The sequence below is a fragment of the Danio aesculapii genome, chromosome 16, assembly GCF_903798145.1.
Source record: "Danio aesculapii chromosome 16, fDanAes4.1, whole genome shotgun sequence".
NCBI classification, from domain to species: Eukaryota; Metazoa; Chordata; class Actinopteri; order Cypriniformes; family Danionidae; genus Danio; species Danio aesculapii.
The window spans coordinates 10,453,236-10,472,025 of NC_079450.1; the positions used below are offsets into that span (position 1 = coordinate 10,453,236).

Sequence of the window (18,790 nt, forward strand, 5' to 3'; positions counted from 1 at the left end):
CATCCATGCATCCATCCATCCATTCATACATCTATCCATTCATTATTTCCAGCTGTCCATAAATCCATCTATTTATTCATCTGTCTATCCATCCAGATGTCTGGTCATCTATCCACCCATCCATATATCCATCCATCCATCCATCCATCCATCTTTCTGTCAGTCTGTCCATCTATCCATCCTTCTATCTGTCAGCATGTCCATCCATCCATCCATCCATAAATCCATCCATCCATCCAAATAATGAATATAAATCCACCAAACAATAAAATCTCCTTATCTACAGCTGTCTGTTTGCTTATCCACCCATTCACCCATCCTTCTATCTTTCTATCTGTGTATCATCCATTTATCTATTCATTCGTCTATTCATTCATCCATATACCCATCTGTCCTTCTATCTGTTAGTCCATCCATCTATCCATTCATCCAAAAATCAATGCATCCATTCATCCATGCATCTATCCGTTCATCATTTCCAGCTGTCCATAAATCCATCTATCTATTCATCTTATCATTTGTCTATCTATCCAGATGTATGATCATCCATCCACCATCCTTCCATCCATCCGTCCATCCATCCATCCATCCATCCATCCACCTATTCATCCATGCATCCATCCATCCATCCATCAATCCATCAATCCATCCCTCCATCCATCTATTCATATAATAAATATAAATGAATATAAATATTCAAATAATGAATATAACGAACATCAAACAATAAAATCTCCTTGAATGTTCATTTGTCATAACATATAATGAGATCAAAGTTTAGTATCATTAACACCAAAAAATATTATTATTATTAAAAATATTGCCCAACCCAAATAACACAATCCCCTCTCTCAAGAAGGCATCATTCATTGCATTTAAGGCCATCAGTAGGGAACATGGTTGCAGGTTTACTGCTGGGTGCAGTGAGCAGAAAAAAACCCTCCGCGGGCCATTTCATCCCACACATCCACGCTGTTGGATTTGATTGGAGCGTGTCATGCGACAGAGGCTGAGGCATTTCTGCTGCAGAGCTGCAGCTGCGCGTGCATAGAAACGTTTTAGCACTAGGACCCAGCAGTCCTAGTGATGCGGACGGCACTTGTGCGTGAGTCAGGGCTGTTTTGTAACAGGGGAGAGACCAAGGGCCCTGCTCCCCAATGGCACACACATACACACGCTCAGCTGAGACCCGGGCACAAGATATCAATGAACAAGTGCTCACATGAGCAAACGAGCTCACATTGTGACCCGATAGTGTGATGGTGTGAAGAAAACACGTCACTAATGTCACAACAATCACATAAAAGATCATTTAATAGGCAACCAAAGGATACACAGTGAGCAAACACAGCAGCAACACTTAATCAAAGCCGTTTTTGATCTTGATGTAATGGCACTAGCTTATTTTGAATAAGAAACATGGTGTTCAAGGACACCATCAGCGAAAATGGACTGCCATAGACCACGGGAGTCAGAATAAAGCATGAAAGCACACTGTGCCGTTCAGCGTGCCTATTGTTAGTTAATTATAGCTCAAACTGCGTCAATGCTGCGCCGGGTTCGACCAGGATGAAGGCTTGTGTGTCCTTGCTGGATGGACAGACAGATGGTGAATTGGGCACAAGATGACAGTGGAAACTGGCCTGAAGGCATAAATTGTTTATATCACAGAAAAAGTTATTTTGCTATGAGAAAACATGACCACTGGATAGAGAGCTTATCTATCCTTGTAGAAACACATTACAAACACTCAATCATCTTTCATCAGACAAAGCTGGTTTTCTAGTCTTAGTTGTTATCCAAACCTGTTCAGGCTTGGGTTTTAGAGGGATCTTTAGAGGGATTTTTTAGAAAGGTCTAAAAATATTAGTGGCGTTTTTCATTTTAAAGGAACGTTCCACTTATTTCGAAAAGGCTCATTTTACAAGTCCCCTGCTGTTAAACATTTGAGTTACCATTTTTTAATCAATTCACCCTATTAGCCAGGGTCTGGCCAGAGCTTAGGATAAATCGTGTTATGTTAGCTTAGCATAAATCATTGAATCTAATTAGACCATTAGCATTTAGCTCAAAACATTTCAAATAAAGAGTATAGATAATTTTCCTATTTAAAGTTGGACACTTCTGAAGTTACACTGTGTACCAAGACATGAAAAATGAAAAGTTGCTATTTTCTGGGCCGAAATGGTAAGGAACTATACTGTCTTTCTGGAGTAATAATCAAGGGACTTTGCTTCCATACCGTCAACATTTGGATATATTTATTCATAACTGCAAAATTAGACTTTTTAAAACTAAATATATGGTTTCTAACCTAACCTTTTCCTTTTGCATCAGTGTTCATACACAATGTAACTACAGAGGGGTCTAGCTTCAAATAGGAATATTATCTAAACTCTTTTTTGAAATGTTTTGAGCTAGATGCTAATGGTCTAATCAGATTCAATGAATTATGCTAAGCTAATCTAACAAGAATTATGCTAAGCTCCCGCCAGACCCAGAGATTGGCTAAATGGATTCAAAAATGACAAACCTCAACTCTTTAGCTCTATTCATTTATTCATGCATACATTTAAGCTTTACATTTTAGAAATCAATCATCCCCTCTCAGAGTCTGGTGGGAGCTTAGCATAAATCATGTTAGCTTAGCTTAGCATAAATCATTGAATCTGATTAGACCATTAGCATTAGGGTTTTGATCTAAATGCTAATGGTCTAATCAGATTCAATGAATTATGCTAAGCTAAGTTAACATGATTTTTGCTAAGCTCCTGCCAGACACTGTGTTTTGTTGAATGGATTCAAAAACAGTAACTCAATTTTTTAGCTCTATTCATCCATACATACATACATCCATCTTTACATTCATAATTTAAAGCTGTCTATTAATCTATCTATATATACATGTTTTCATCTTTCCATCAATCTATCCATCTATCCATCCAGATGTCTGGTCATCCATCCACACATATATCCAACCATCTATCCATCCCCCCATCTATCCATCTGTCAGTCCGTCTATCCATCCATCCATCCATCCACCAATCCATCCATCTATCCATCCATCCATCCATCTACCCATTCACCATTTCCAGCTGTCCATGAATCTATCTATTCATGTTTTTATATTTCCATCAGCCCATCCCTCTATCCATCCAGATGTCTGGCCATCCATTTATCCATATATCCAAACGTCCATCCATCCATCCATCCATCCATCCATCCATCCATTTATCCATCCATCCATCCATCCATCCATCCATTCACCAATCCGTCCATCCATCCATCCATCCATCCATCCATCCATCCATCTGTCAGTATGTCCATCCATCCATCCATCCATCCATCCATCCACCAATCCATCCATCTATCCATCCATCCATCCATCCATCCATCCATCCACCCGTGAGTATGTCCATCCATCCATACATCCATCCATCAGTCCATCCATCCATCCCTAAACCCACCCACCCATCCAGCCAGCCATCCATCCATTCTTCCATATATTCAAACTTCCATCCATCCGTCCATTCCCCATCCATCCATCTATCCATCCATCCATCCATCCACCAATCCATCCATCTATCCATCCATCCATCCATCCGTCAGTATGTCCATCCATCAGTCCATCCATCCATCCATCACTAAACCCACCCACCCATCCAGCCAGCCATCCATTCATCCATCCATCTATCCATTTATCATTTCCAGCTGTCCATAAATCCATCTATCTATTCATGTTTTCATCTTTCCATCAATCAATCTATCTGTCTGTCCATCCAGATGTCTGGCCATCCATCCATCCATCCACTCCACCCATCCATCCATCTATCTATCCATCCATAAACTCTAAAGGTCTTGTAAAACGAGCCTATTCAAATAAAACTAAAACTAACAAAACTATTAATCGCAATGAACTAAAACTAAACCAAAATGTGCAGCTAAATTTTTAGATCGTATCAAAATATAAACCAAAATAACCTTAAGGGACCAGCCCAAGAACAAAACCTAGAAATGTATCATGTATCAACCAAACACAGTCCTATGGGAAAAACTAAACAAGGAAAAACAACACTTCCAGAACCAAAAGGCGCGCTCTATATTAGAAGCCGTCAATAAAAGCCAATCAAACCAATCCTGACTTACCCAGCATCCCTTTGTTGGGCTCGGACAAGCACATGTCTTTTTCAGCACTGGGCAGAACGAAGCCCACCACGAAGATCTCCACGCCGTCCGCCATGAGGGCCAGACCCAGCACAAAGTACAGGGTCCACTGGAAGCGTCCGTGGCCGCACTCCTGCAGGATGGTCTCGTACTGCTGCGCCAGCTCCTCCTGGTCCTTCCTGCGCTCGCCCTCATACTGCGTCATGTCCCGAAACTGAGACTGTCCCACTGCGCCCACCTGCCGGTCAGCCTTCTCCACTGAGTCATTTCTAGGGATTCCCTGATACTCGCCTTCGTAGATCTCGTCGTCTTCATCGTGGCCTTCTGTGGAGTCACTGTGGGCTCCTTCATCATCATTAGCCCTGCTGTTACTGCGGTAATAGCTGCCGTCCTGAGCCTGGACGGGGTAGTCGTCATCATCGTCGTCTTCTTCAAAGCGAGTATATGAGCGTTTGGTGTACTCGTCGGTCATCTTGTCCATGTGGCGGCCCACTTTTTTCCCAGCGTGCCTTTTGACCTCTTTGGCAATGTCCTTAGCGCCTTTAATGAAGGCCGATCGGTCTCTGTAACCCTCATCCATGGCTGGAGGTTGTGCGTCGGTGGAAAGAGTGCTGGAGCCGGGTGTCAGGAGCTGCCTGTTTGCATGGGCTGGAGGAGTTCAGGACCTTGGACAGCAACTGCTGGTGAACAACTCTACACGGCAGTCTGGAAATAGAGGAAAACAGAGGCACTTATTTAAGAGGACACACTCTTTAGAGCATTTCAGATGTAACAGTGTACTGTTATCTTGTATGGTCAAATGACAATGCAGTGGTCATTCATTCATTCATTCATTCATTCTCCTTCGGCTTAGTCCCTTATTTATCAGGGGTCGCCACAGTGGAATGAACCGCCAACTATTCCAGCATATGTTTTACGCAGCGGATGCCCTTCCAGCTGCAACCCAGTACTGGGAAACATCCATACACTCTCACATTCAAACGCAACAAATATCGGCACAGTGCCACTATTGCTCTCTAAAGACAATTTACAAAAGACATTGTTTCAACTTCAGGACCTAATGAAGACCATGTGGGTTGAAATATTCTACTATATTATTATTATTTATTTTTAAGTCCAGTTGAATTAGATAAAATAAAATAAAACAAAAACTTTGTCAAATTAAATTAGATATTGTTTCAAATGTAATATGTCAGTCTGTGAAGGGTTAACTCACATTGACAACTTTGACATTTTTAATTGTTTTTCATATTAGGCAATAATACAAAAAACTATTAAATAATATAAAATTAGTTTTATGAGATGAAAAATGTTTGTTCTTTAGAATAAAATAAAATAAAACTAAAATTAAATACAAAGAAATAAAATATAAAAATCAATTCCATTTAAATCCATTTAAAGTATTTTTACATAGTTGTCCTGCATTTATGCTCACTGAAACAAGATATCAAGTTGTATCAAAAAATAAAAATAAAATGTCAAATTCATTTACAATCAAGTTATTTATATAAAAAAAATAATAAAAAAATAATATTTACAAAATTATACCATTTATCTTTTAAAAATATTTGTACATAATATGATTTTACATTTGTGCTTTATTTATGCTCATTTATATCAAATGAACTCATTGTATTACAATAATTATTTCTTCATGTAACTTTTGAAAATAATATCACAATGCAAAAAAAAAACACTGAAAATGGCTCAACTCGTGCTCTTTTAGACAGATGTTACATAATGTAAAAAAAATAATAAAAAAAAAATTCAAAGTTATAAATGAAACAAATGATGTTTTACAAGAAAATAAAATATCATTCTTTCTACCTCAAGATTTAATGTTTACTGCAGTTTCTGTGAAATTGTTTATAAAATGTTCTAAAAAAGTGAAAAGTGAAAATTGTGTGTATATATATATATATATATATATATATATATATATATATATATATATATATATATATATATATATATATATATATATATATATATATATATATATATATATAGTTGAAGTCACAATTATTAGCCCCCCTTTGAATTTTTTTTCCTTTATTAAATATTTCCCTAATAATGTTTAACAGAGCAGGGAAATTTTAACAGTATGTCTGATAATATTTTTTCTTCTGGAGAAAGTCTTATTTGTTTTTCAAGCCGTGTGTGTGGATCTTGTCAGAAAATATGGCAATAAGTCCTACATGACGGTAATAGTTTGATTGCGGTGTTTACTTCAATAATGCCTCTAATATACAGTATGCATACTCCACATGTCTTAATTCCATTTCTGTTTAGTTCAGTTATGACTTTAGTCGGATTAAGGTCATCAAAAATCGCCGTTTGGAGCTTATGTAGGCCTACAGTTCAACATTCATGTTTAACTGAATAAACCGTTAGTAAACACAAGTACATCTTATTAAACATGATTTATTTTCATCACCAATTATCATAGTAGAAAAGTTTCTCAAGCAGTTTGTGATGCATTTTGGAAACAGGAGATGAGCCCCTGGTCTAATGCACCACCTGGCTTGAGAAACTCATTCTCAAAGACTTGCTTTAGTCGCTATTTGAGTAGCACACATATTCTGAATGCCTTTGGAAGAATTCAAATGAGTCATTTTAATCTAGATTAATTCCCAGATTACAGTGAGATTAATCTAGATACAAAAAATTAATCTATGCTCACCTACTAGATATATATCTACAAGCTATTGTTTGTTTTACTAGCTGAAGTAAACAGGTCTTACCAAACTCAACTATCTAAACCAGCCTGGGTCAGCTAATAACCAGCTTGGAAAAACTATTTCATGTTAAACAGCTCCTACACACTGAGTTTACCTTCAGCAGGGTTTTCCAGCAAATGATGATTAATCACTTTTGTGACAGGAGCAAGAAAATATTACAAACAAATTAAAATTCAATTACAAATGAGTACACGGAAAACAGTGACAGCATGTAAAGAGGAGCAGGCGCTCTCCGCTTGACCTTCACTCCTTCACTTTACATTCTGCAGGAAAACACTTTCAGGAACCAGTCGAGCTCCGATTAAGGGCCGATTAAAATGTCCCCGAGGGAAATTCACAAAACCATCAGTCTGTGTTGCCTTGTACAATCTGTTGGAATTGGTCTGGATCCAGTTATTGCATTAATAATCTAATATACATAATTGAGGTGCATTAATAATATCTCAGGGCTACTTATGAGCTCTACAGCTCCGATAAAGATCTGTCGGCACGCTCTTTCACTGCGCAAAGCTGAAGAAGAGGACATTCACAACCAGAGCTGATGATGACAACACATCTTTCCTCACTGCAGCATGAAAACCATCAAACAGTCAGAGATTTGATAGTCAAAAAGATGAAAAAACACGCTTATATTTTAGAATTTTTAGTTTTAATTTGTGAGCTACTGATGACATTTCTGCTCAATCCAATGTCTTAAAGGAGATCTACGACTGTATGCCCCTTTTTACAAGATGTAAATAAGTCTTCGATGTCCCCAAAGTGGGTGTGTGATGTTTTAACTAAAACAAAAACCCAAAAAGGGCGGAGCTATAAAAGCCTGCACTTCAGCATGGTGGCAGATTCAAAACAGGACTAACATTGTCTCTGTGAAAAACTGAAATGAAGCGGTTCAGAAGAAGGTCATCTATAGAGTTCTAGTGTTCTTTTCTGTATCCTAAATCTCCTAGAATTCCTCTCAGTCACTGACATTCACTGCATCCCAAATTGCACTATTCTTTGCCATTTTGTAGTATAAATAGTGTAAGTAGCGCATTCACACTGAAATTCTAGAAAGAATATGTGCACTTTAATTACATGAATGATGCGCTTATTCAGCTGGTAAAATGAAGTGTGTAATAGGGGTGGGCGATATGACCTAAAATTAATATCACGGTATTTTTCATCTTTTGAACGGTGACGGTATAATATCATGGTATTACTTTCAATAGCAAAATAATATACATCTCAAGGAAGAACAGACAAAAGAAAGTCTCACTTCTATCACTCTTTAAAAGTTTTGGTTTGGGTCATTGTAAATGCTCAGTCTCGTTATGAGCTGATCTTCATTTCTCTGTGTTGGTGGAATAAAGCAGGCGAGTCAGCCGCACCAATTTATGAGCAGACAGAGCAGGATTCTCGCGATGACCACCAGCGCAATTCCGCTGTTATGAGCTGTAGTTTCAGTATAAACTTAGTAAAGGTGAGTTTCTTTGGCGATGATGTGTACAGTGTTAGATTTTATATTTAGGGGACATTTGCGCTGAACATGCGGTGAATGCAATGCATCGAGATTCGGGCACCTTCTCCGAAAACACTCGATTGATCTCAGCTGGCGGAGCAACATTTACCTCATGTCATGATCGCTGTCATCTGCGCCATTATTATTATTATAACTTTAGGTGAGGTTTGCAAACCTGTGCACTTTTCACTCTTCAGCCGTTTGCATTTCCTGCTGTAACAAAAGCTCCCTGTTATCTGACAGCGGGAAGCGTTGAGTGACTGACAGCTATGAACCAATACAGCAGCAGGGTAGAGCGATTCAGCAAGTTTTTAGAGAAAATCAAATCAGATTGCACTACAACCATTATATTCAGACACACAAATGCTCCCAAATATATTATGAGGGCGCATAGATTACATTTCGGGCGCTCATGCGACCAAAATGGTTGCAATTTTGAGCCCTGTAGTATAAGGACATGTATTCAGACCACAACTGAACGTTTGAAGAAAATTGAATGCCTTATTATTTAGAATTAGCTATTATTGATGTAAATGCAGCCGTTCAAGGCGCATAATTGATTTATTACGGTATTGACGGTATTAGAAAATCCATGTCGTGGCGCAATGTCACACCGATGATGACTATGACACCGGTGTACCGCCCACCCCTAGTGTGTAATGTTGGACACTTCATGCATTCAACGGCCGCTGCTTTGCTCACGTAGTGGAAGGGGCGGAGCTTTCAGGCACTGATGTTGGATTACATTATTTATTTTGGATTGTGAAAGCAGTGTTCTACGAGAGTGATTACACCGCCTCCGATAGTAAATGCGGTTATACTCAGGGCAGGTATTATTTGGTAGTTTGATCATTTATTTCACTAATCTGGCAATCGTCAAACGTCATCTGGGAAACGGTTTGAATTTCCGCTTAGTAAAAAAAACTCATTTGGGATGACACTACATTCATATGCTATGCTGTTGAGTGTGTAAGTGCATAGTGTGCCATTTGGGACGCAGCTATTATCTTCAGTAGATATGACTCGAAAAGTCTTCTCTGCTTCTCACTCAGGGCTGTCTATGCTAATGAGGGAGAGATCATCACTAATGGGTGGGGCTTTCCCCCCTCTGATGACATGTAGAAAAGGAAAATGCCAATCAAAGTGTTTCTGCAGACTGTTTTTATCAAGTGCGATTATAAACAAATAGAATTAATTAATTTTTACCATTAGAGGCTGGCTATATTCATACACTGCTGCCACACAACTGTTTAAACCTCTTAAAAAGTGAATCTTATAAAATAAAACAATTTATTTTTACTAATACCAAAAAAATATATACATTCATATTCAATATAGTTAAATTACTCATGATTCCCATTTCTAATGCCACTATTCCTCTTTTTTTTAAACTGCACGCAAACCTGTGTGTCTTTTTAAATGTTCTGGTCTAATCTGCCTGCTCTTTTTCTCTCTGTGGTTGCGAATAGAGCTCATCAGCTGGACGTCTGTGAAGATAATGAACTGGTCAGACATTTGGCCTTCTCAGTGACAGATGAAAAAAAAAGACAGTCTCAGATATCTGTCGCTGCTCTGCTCAACACCTCAGTTTAATCCTGTCACACTATTGTGCCTTTGATGAGTGAGTGAATACACCGAAAACAATGGCGACTGTAGGGATGAAAATGACAATAAAACACACTGACATGTTTCCCTTGTTACTCGAAGCAAACCCTGCACAATATATAGTACAATCACGCTCACATGGAATAAAATTCAACAAATATTTTTAAATGTGCATTTAATTAAGGATTAATATACAACCCCAAATCAGAAAAAGGGGGGTGGCATGGAAAATGCTAATAAAAAGAAAGTAGTGATTTCCAAATGTACTTTGACTTGAAAGTAATAATACAACAAACATTATTCAATGTGTTTCTCATGATTTTTATTGTTTGTTTTTTGTTATTGTTTTCAAAATAAATATGTATTCCAATTTTGGTGTTAATACATTGCAAAAAAGTTGGGACAGGAGCAATTTATGGCTAGTAATCAGGCAAATGGGCTAAATAATGATAATGATTTGGTACAAAAGCAGCATCCAAAAAAGGTATTGTCCTTTATAAGCAAAGACGGCCCAAGGATCTCCAGTTTCCCAACAAATACGTGAGAAAATTATTGAAATGTTTAAAAACAAGAAAGATAGGAAGACATTTGGATACTTCACCTTCAACAGTGCATAACATAATTAAAAGATTCAAGGTATCTGGAGGAATTTCAGTGTGTAAAGGACAAGGGTTCTAGCCTAAGCTGAACCACTGTGATCTCTGATCTCTCAGGCGGCATCCGTCTGGGATGGACCATCACACAGTGGAAATGTATTGACCTAAGACTTGTTTGCAGGAAGAATGGGAAAAATGACACCTGAAACACTTGCTCACTTGGTGTCTTCAGTCTCGAAACATCTTTTAAGTGTTGTGAAAAGCAATGGCAACATTACAAAGTGGTAAATGCTTTACTGTTCCAACTTCTTTTGCAATGTGTTGCAAGAACCAAAATTGCAATACGTGTTTATTTTTGAAAAAATAAAAAATAAAACCACAAGGAACACATTAAATAATGTTTGTTGTATTGTCTACAATGAAATAAAAGAGAAGTAAAAGAAAATATAGAAATCACTACTTTCTTTTTTTATTAGCATTTTCCATACTGTCCCAACTTTTTCTGATTTGGGGTTGTAATTTAATAAATAACATATAATATAATATAATATAATATAATATAATATAATATAATATAATATAATATAATATAATATAATATAATATAATATAAAATAATCGAATATAATATAATATAATATAATATAATATAATATAATATAATATAATATAATATAATATAATATAATATAAAATAATCGAATATAATATAATATAATATAATATAATATAATATAATATAATATAATATAATATAATATAATATAATATAAAATAATATAATATAATATAATATAATATAATATAATATAAAATAATCGAATATAATATAATATAATATAATATAATATAATATAATATAATATAATATAATATAATATAATATAAAATAATCGAATATAATATAATATAATATAATATAATATAATATAATATAATATAATATAATATAATATAAAATAATCGAATATAATATAATATAATATAATATAATATAATATAATATAATATAATATAATATAATATAATATAATATAATATAATCGAATATAATATAATATAATATAATATAATATAATATAATATAATATAATATAATATAATCGAATATAATATAATATAATATAATATAATATAATATAATATAATATAATATAATCGAATATAATATAATATAATATAATATAATATAATACAATATAATATAATATAATATAATATAATATAATATAATATAATATAATATAATATAATATAATATAATATAATATAATACACAATGCATTATAATCACAACTCTGATTAGTGAATACACACAGAAACACAAGTCAAGTGGACTGCAGCACTGTAAATGGCAGTAAAACCAATCTACAAGCTTCCCTTGTTGCTCAAAGTAAACGCAGTGTAGTAGAAGAGCCGCTTGTAAAGCTATAAATGTGTGTAAAGGTGAATGTGGGCCATCATGAGCTCATCTGGGGGGAGAAATGGCCCAGTTGGCAGATCATCATGTGTGGCCGTTTCCATTCACACTCACACAAACCCAGCATGTGAACACGTCTGCCAACAACACACACAGGCCTGCACTGCCCATGTCAAAATCAGTTTTAATTTTGATCGATCCCAGGGCTGATTAGACAGCGTTTGGTGTAGGAAAATCCATGTGTAACAGGGCTCTGATGGGGATTTAATTAATAAAGCATTGGCAAATGATGAAAATGCATCATCTACATTCAAGGAAGTAAGATTTCATTCAGGCGTGTGCAAATAACAGTGATGGTTTCATGTACGCTGTAAAAAAAGCTGGGCTCCACACAATTTCTTCCTGTTGTCGCAACACAAATAGATCAAGTTAACTTAATAGTTTTTGCAAATTTAAGTGGATTAAACATAAAACAATTAAGTTGTCCCAAAAAAGCTCAAGAATTGTTGATTCAGCTCATTTTAAATAAGTAGTTTGAACAAGCAGCAAACTTTACTGAAATAATCAGGCACTCTGAACAGACTGATATTACTGGATGTCAAATGAATGTGTGTAAAGGGATTGCTTTTGGATTGTTGTTTCCCTTCCTTATATTAAAAAAGACAATAACTGGCTTCCAAAACATTTGCTCTTGATTTTTTGGATTAAATAATAAACACCCACACAGTTTGGTCTCCTTCTGTTACTGTATTAATCGTTATTCAAAACTGTATTTTGGTATAATTATCAGGGTTTGTATTATTAATGCATACATTTTCATTCATTCATTCAGTTTCTTTTCGGCTTAGTCCCTTTATTAATCTGGGGTCACCACAGAGGAATGAACCGCCAACTTATCCAGCATATGTTTTACGCAGCGGATACCCATCCAGCCACAACCCATCACTGGGAATGCAGACATTATTGTTAGCTGAAATGATATGAAGCTGAAATAATACTGAAATAAATTGTAAATGTTAAAAAGCGCATATAAATAGACTTTAAAATATGGCTCAATGTAGGGTGTTAACAAGAAGGAATTTTCTTTATTGATTTTTTTTTAAAGGATTTTCTTTTAAACCAAGATTTTAAATAATTCAAAGTCAAATTCATTCATTGTTTTCTGGTTTAAAGATTAAGAAAATGTCCATAGATTTCACAGAATAAGTAGTTTGTAATATGTAATATGTCATTTTCTGCCTGCGTTTTTAATTTAATTTAATTTAATTTAATTTAATTTAATTTAATTTAATTTAATTTAATTTAATTTAATTTAATTTAATTTAATTTAATTTAATTTAATTTAATTTAATTAATTAATTAATTGTAAAAAGCACAAATTTTACCTAGAAAACAAAAATAAAAACTGATCATTACATAAAATACTGTATATGAAATATACATACATATATATATATATATATATATATATATATATATATATATATATATATATATATATATATATATATATATATATATATATATATATATATATGTAGTTATAATTGTCTAGGTTTTTAATTCAATTTTATTTAATTTTTAAAACAAATTTTAACTAAAACAAAAATAAAAATGAATAATTACATAAAATACTGTATATGAAATACATATGTAGTTGTCTGCCTGGATTTTTAATTGAATTGAATTGAATTGAATTGAATTGAATTGAATTGAATTTAATTTAATTTAATTTAATTTAATTTAATTTAATTTAATTTAATTTAATTTAATTTAATTTAATTTAAATAACAAAACACAGATTTTAACTAGAAAACAAAAATAAAAAATAACCATTACATAAAATACTGCACATGAAATATTTATGTAGTTGTAATTGTCTGTCTGGGTTTTTATTTTAATTTAATTTAATTTTAAAAACACTCACTTTTACCAGAAAACAAAAATAAAAACTAATCATTACATAAAATATTTTATATGAAATATTTATATAGTTGTAATTGTCTGCCTGGGTTTTAATTTAATTTAATTTAATTTAATTTAATTTAATTTAATTTAATTTAATTTAATTTAATTTAATTTTAAAAACACAAATTTTACAAAAATTAAAGAAGACTAATTACATAAAGCACATGAAATACACTACTGAACGAAAGTGAAACAAAAAACACATCATTTAATGAAAAGATAATACAATTAAAATTCACTGTAAATATGACGATCTCCAAAAAGACCACTAAAGCAGTCAACACAGATTGTATGCAATTATTCCAGTCTTACAAATAACCCAAAATTACCTTAATTTAGCATATTCTAGCATATTACTTAATCTCAATAAATGAAAGCTAAGACTTTAAAGCTCAATCTAATCCTTACACAAACCCACAAGAGCACTCCAGAGCACATGTCGGAGAACAAACAGCAACACAATTCTCATGTTTTTTGCTGAACTATCCTTCCTAAGCAATCTCAAAAACACTCAATGACGTATGTATGGGATACTTGTACAGCTTGTCTAAAATCTAAAATGTCTTGTCTAAAAGTGTGTCTAAAATCTGTCAAATAAAATTCAATTCAATTCAATTCAACGTCAACCAGTTAAACCTCTGGATAACTAGTTCAATAACTAGTGCTGTGCAGACAGAGAAAGCAGCAGTGTGTGCGTTTCTATGTGAAATGGCTCTGCCGGGAACAACAGTCCTTCTCTTGGTGGATCACTCGCTCTTCAATTAGACTGGTACAGGAACATATGTTAGAGCTAAAGAACAGGGCCTAAAAGCTCTGAGAACTAAAGCTTAGCCCAGAGCTGTCAAATCTACTCCCTGACACACTGTCCTCATAACAATACCACATTACAGGCCTTTAGATGTCATTTAATAAAACGTTAGATCATAAAACACAGACGAGGGAGAAAGTGCCCTTCAAAAATACTGCAAAAATTAGGGGCTTTTGCAGATATGGTTGCTTGAAACACTGGATTCAGAACTAGTGAGTTTTCTTTAAATATTTTTCAACGCAGGCTCATTAAAAATATGTGCCCAGGGCTTCATTTTTGAGAACTGACAAATATGCACCCTGTACCATGTCTTCTTGCAGTTTTTGTTTTCCCATATCCACTAAAGGTCGCCATATACATTTTTGACAATCTGAAATACGTTAGTGGGACACAGTTTCTCATATGTGCCATTTCTCGTGAATCCACCAGAGGCCGCTGTATACATTTCTGCCCATTTCTCTGCCACAAGTCCGTGAGAGAGGCATGTCGGCTTGTTGTCATGCATAATAAATCAGCTTGGTATCAACTGACCCACACACCCTAACTCCTTAACCCAACAATGCGATGATATATTCAAAAGCAAACTAGAGGAGAGTGCTTTAACTTTGGTTTCCCACTGCTCTTTTTCCAGGTTTAGTTTTGTCTGGTTTGTCTGGTTCCTTCACCGCACTCGAACCCTGGTCCATTCCGCATTCAAAGTCTGGTGCCATATATGCCGAGCTACCCAGTCCCCCAGGAAAAGCCGTCCATATGTTCATTTTACACACAAAATGCATTCATTATGTACCCCGGGGTGGGGGGGTGGGGGGTGCGACACAGTGGCTCAGTGGTTAGCACTGTCACCTCACAACAAGAACGTCGCTGGATCGAGTCCCGGCTGGGTCAGTTGGCATTTCTGTGTGGAGTTTGCATGTTCTCCTTGTGTTGGTGTGGGTTTTCTCCGGGTGCTCCGGTTTCCCCCGCAGTCGAAGACATGCGCTATAGGTGAATGAGTGTGAATGAGTGTGTATGGATGTTTCCCAGTACTGGGTTGCAGCTGGCAGGGCATCCGATGCGTAAAACATATGCTGGATAAGTTGGTGGTTCACTCTGCTGTGGCAACCCCTGATAAAAAAGGGTGTAAAGGTCTCTGAAACCAGATTGAAACCCTGGTCCGTAACACTCTGCCACACAAGTTTGGCACCATATGTAGCGAGCTGTCGAGCAAAGCGATAATCACAGAAAGCTGAACAGATCTTTTAATCCCGATTGCTTTGCACACGTCCTGTCTTGTTGACATGATTATACGCATTAATAATAATAATATTAATCATTTATTACAGTTATAAAGTGATTTTCTAGACACTCAAAGTGCTTTAGACATGGGGGGAATCTCCACATCCACCACCAGTGTGCAGCATCCACCTGGATGATGCAATGACAGCCATATTGCGCCAAACTGCACACCACTCACCAGCTGTTTGGTGGAGAGGAGACAGAGTAATGAAGCCAATTATGATATGGGCATGGTTAGGAGGCCATGATGGACAGAGGCCAGTGGAAAAAATTTGGTCAGGATGCCTGGGTTAAACCCCTACTATTTTTCAAAGGACATCTTTGGATTTTTCATGACCGCAAAGAGTCGGAACCTTGGTTTAACGTCTTCTCCGAAGGATGGCGCTCACTGAGCAGTGTAGAGTCCCCTTCACTATACTGGGGCTTTAGGACCCACACAGACTGCAGGTTAAGCGCCCCCTGCTGTCCTCACTAACACCACTTCCGGCAGCAACTTAGCTTTCCTATGTGGTCTCCCATGCATACTGACCAGGCGCAGTCTTGCTTAGCTTCAGTGGGTGACAATGTGAGAGTTGAAGAGAGTCATGTTAATACACGGCTGTCAATCAATAGGATGGGCGGGTAAACCGCACTCCTACGTCACGTTGTGGTGGGCCACAAAATGGGAGGGATTTAAATCCTATTTTAACATCAGGAAATAAAAAAGAGACTAATTGTCTTAACATCACCCCAATTTGACTGTGGACATACTATAGCTACACACAGTTCTGTCCAAACAGCTTACAAACGATGATTTTCATCATAGGTGCCCTTAAATTTATTTACCTGAAACCTTTTGCACTCCCCTGAAATCCAGAAATTAATCTTTATTTGGCTTTGCTCTATTGTATTCATCTGTGCTTGTGATTTCTTATTTACTGTATAATTTCTGGGAGATGCTCTCTCCTTCAAAATCATCCTAATCAAGCTAAAATGATCAATTCTTTCCAAATAGAGCTATTTCGTTTATCAGCTGAAGTTGCGTTCATATCGCATACACTATATTGCAATAAGACAAAATATCACAACGTCAGTTTTTCCAACATTGTGCAGTCCTAATTGATACTAATGAGAAAGGTTTCCAAAACAGCGAATAAATCAGCATATTATAATGATTTCCAATGGATTGTGCAACACTGAAGACTGGAGTGATGATGCAGAAAAATATGCTTTACAGTGGGGCACATGCATCATACCGTTATGTAGATGGCTCTTTTATCTAGTTTTGAACTGAGAGAGTGTGTCTGAACCTCGGACATTATCAGGAAGCCTATTCCAAAGTTTAGGAGCCATAAATGAGAAGGCTCGACCTCCTTTAGTATTAGCTATTCTGGATACTACCAGAAGCCCTGCGTTTTGAGATCTTAAAGAGCCGGTTGGATTGTAGCGAGACAGAAGGTTGGTTGGATAAACAGGAGCTAGATTATTTAAAGCTTTATAGGTAAGAAGCAGTGGTTTATAATCAATACGGAACTTAACAGGCAGCCAGTGTAAGGAGGATAAAATTGGGGTCAGATAAAATCATGGTCAGATTTTGGAAAAATTGGGGTGATGTGGTCACTCCTGTTGTTTCTGACTTTTAAATATATTCAAAAGAAAGATGTAAAAAATATATGTTTCACAAAAAGTGCAATGTTTGGGTGAATAGTGAATATATAAGTGTCAGTAGTTTATAATTAAACCACTGACACTTTTAATGTATCTTTAATCAAATAAATGTTGCTTTAGTGAACATAAGAACTTGGAAATGTGTCAGATAATTATAGTAAAATAGGCCGTGAATCGTGTTACTTGTCAAATATCAGTAAAAGATCTTCTTCATGGTTATGATCTCTTCATGATGGAGCTGATTGCGGATTAACTCTGATATGAGCAGTGGGCAGAGGCCTCACCTCTTGTTCACTAGTGATGAAAGACACAATTATGTAATTGAGTTGTGAAGCGGAGTGGACGCCAGCGGGAGTGTAGATCATCATTCAACCCGAGACGACAAGAAAGCAGCGCAGCAGTGTGAGTGTGAGGAGGCTCATGGGATGGCGTTGGAGGAGCGAATATACTAACTAACAATAAAAACAACCACAGAGGGACTTATTTCTGCTTTGGATTTTTCAATCCCAGTTATATACAGTTGAAGTCAGAATTATTAACCCCCTTTGAATTTTATTTTGCTTTTTAAATATTTCCCAAATGATGTTTAACAGAGCAAGGAAATTTTCACAGTATGTCTGATAATATTTTTTCTTCTGGAGAAAGACTTATTTGTTTTATTTCGGCTAGAATAAAATCAGTTTTTAATTTTTTAATCACCATTTTAAGGTCAAAATTATTAGCTCCTTTATGCTAATTTTTTCAACTGTCTACAGAAAAATCCATCGTTATACTATAACTTGCCTAATCACCCTAACCTGCCTAGTTAACCTAATTAACCTAATTAAGCCTTTAAATGTCACTTTAAGCTGTATAGAAGTGTCTTTCAAAATATCTAGTCAAATATTATTTACTGTCATCATGGCAAAGATAAAATAAATCAGTTATTAGAAATGATTTATTAAAACTATTATATTTAGAAAAGTGTTGAAAAAATCTTCTCTCCGTTATCATGCAAAATCAACTTTTGGTATGGTCTAGTATATATGTGATAGTGTGTCCACAGTCATTTTGAAGTGACATAAACAC

At 35.5% G+C, this 18,790-nt stretch overlaps 1 protein-coding gene across 1 annotated transcript in view; it reads right to left on the minus strand.

The window, feature by feature from the left end:
- The window catches only part of sv2a (synaptic vesicle glycoprotein 2A), an 85,276-nt gene that overhangs the window by 45,866 nt on the left and 20,620 nt on the right, over positions 1 to 18,790 (minus strand). Inside the window, exon 2 of the mRNA XM_056475690.1 lies at positions 4,147 to 4,869. Coding sequence (XP_056331665.1) covers positions 4,147 to 4,744 — 598 coding nt within the window. The 5' untranslated portion in view covers positions 4,745 to 4,869. The remainder of the gene's footprint in view (positions 1 to 4,146; positions 4,870 to 18,790) is intronic.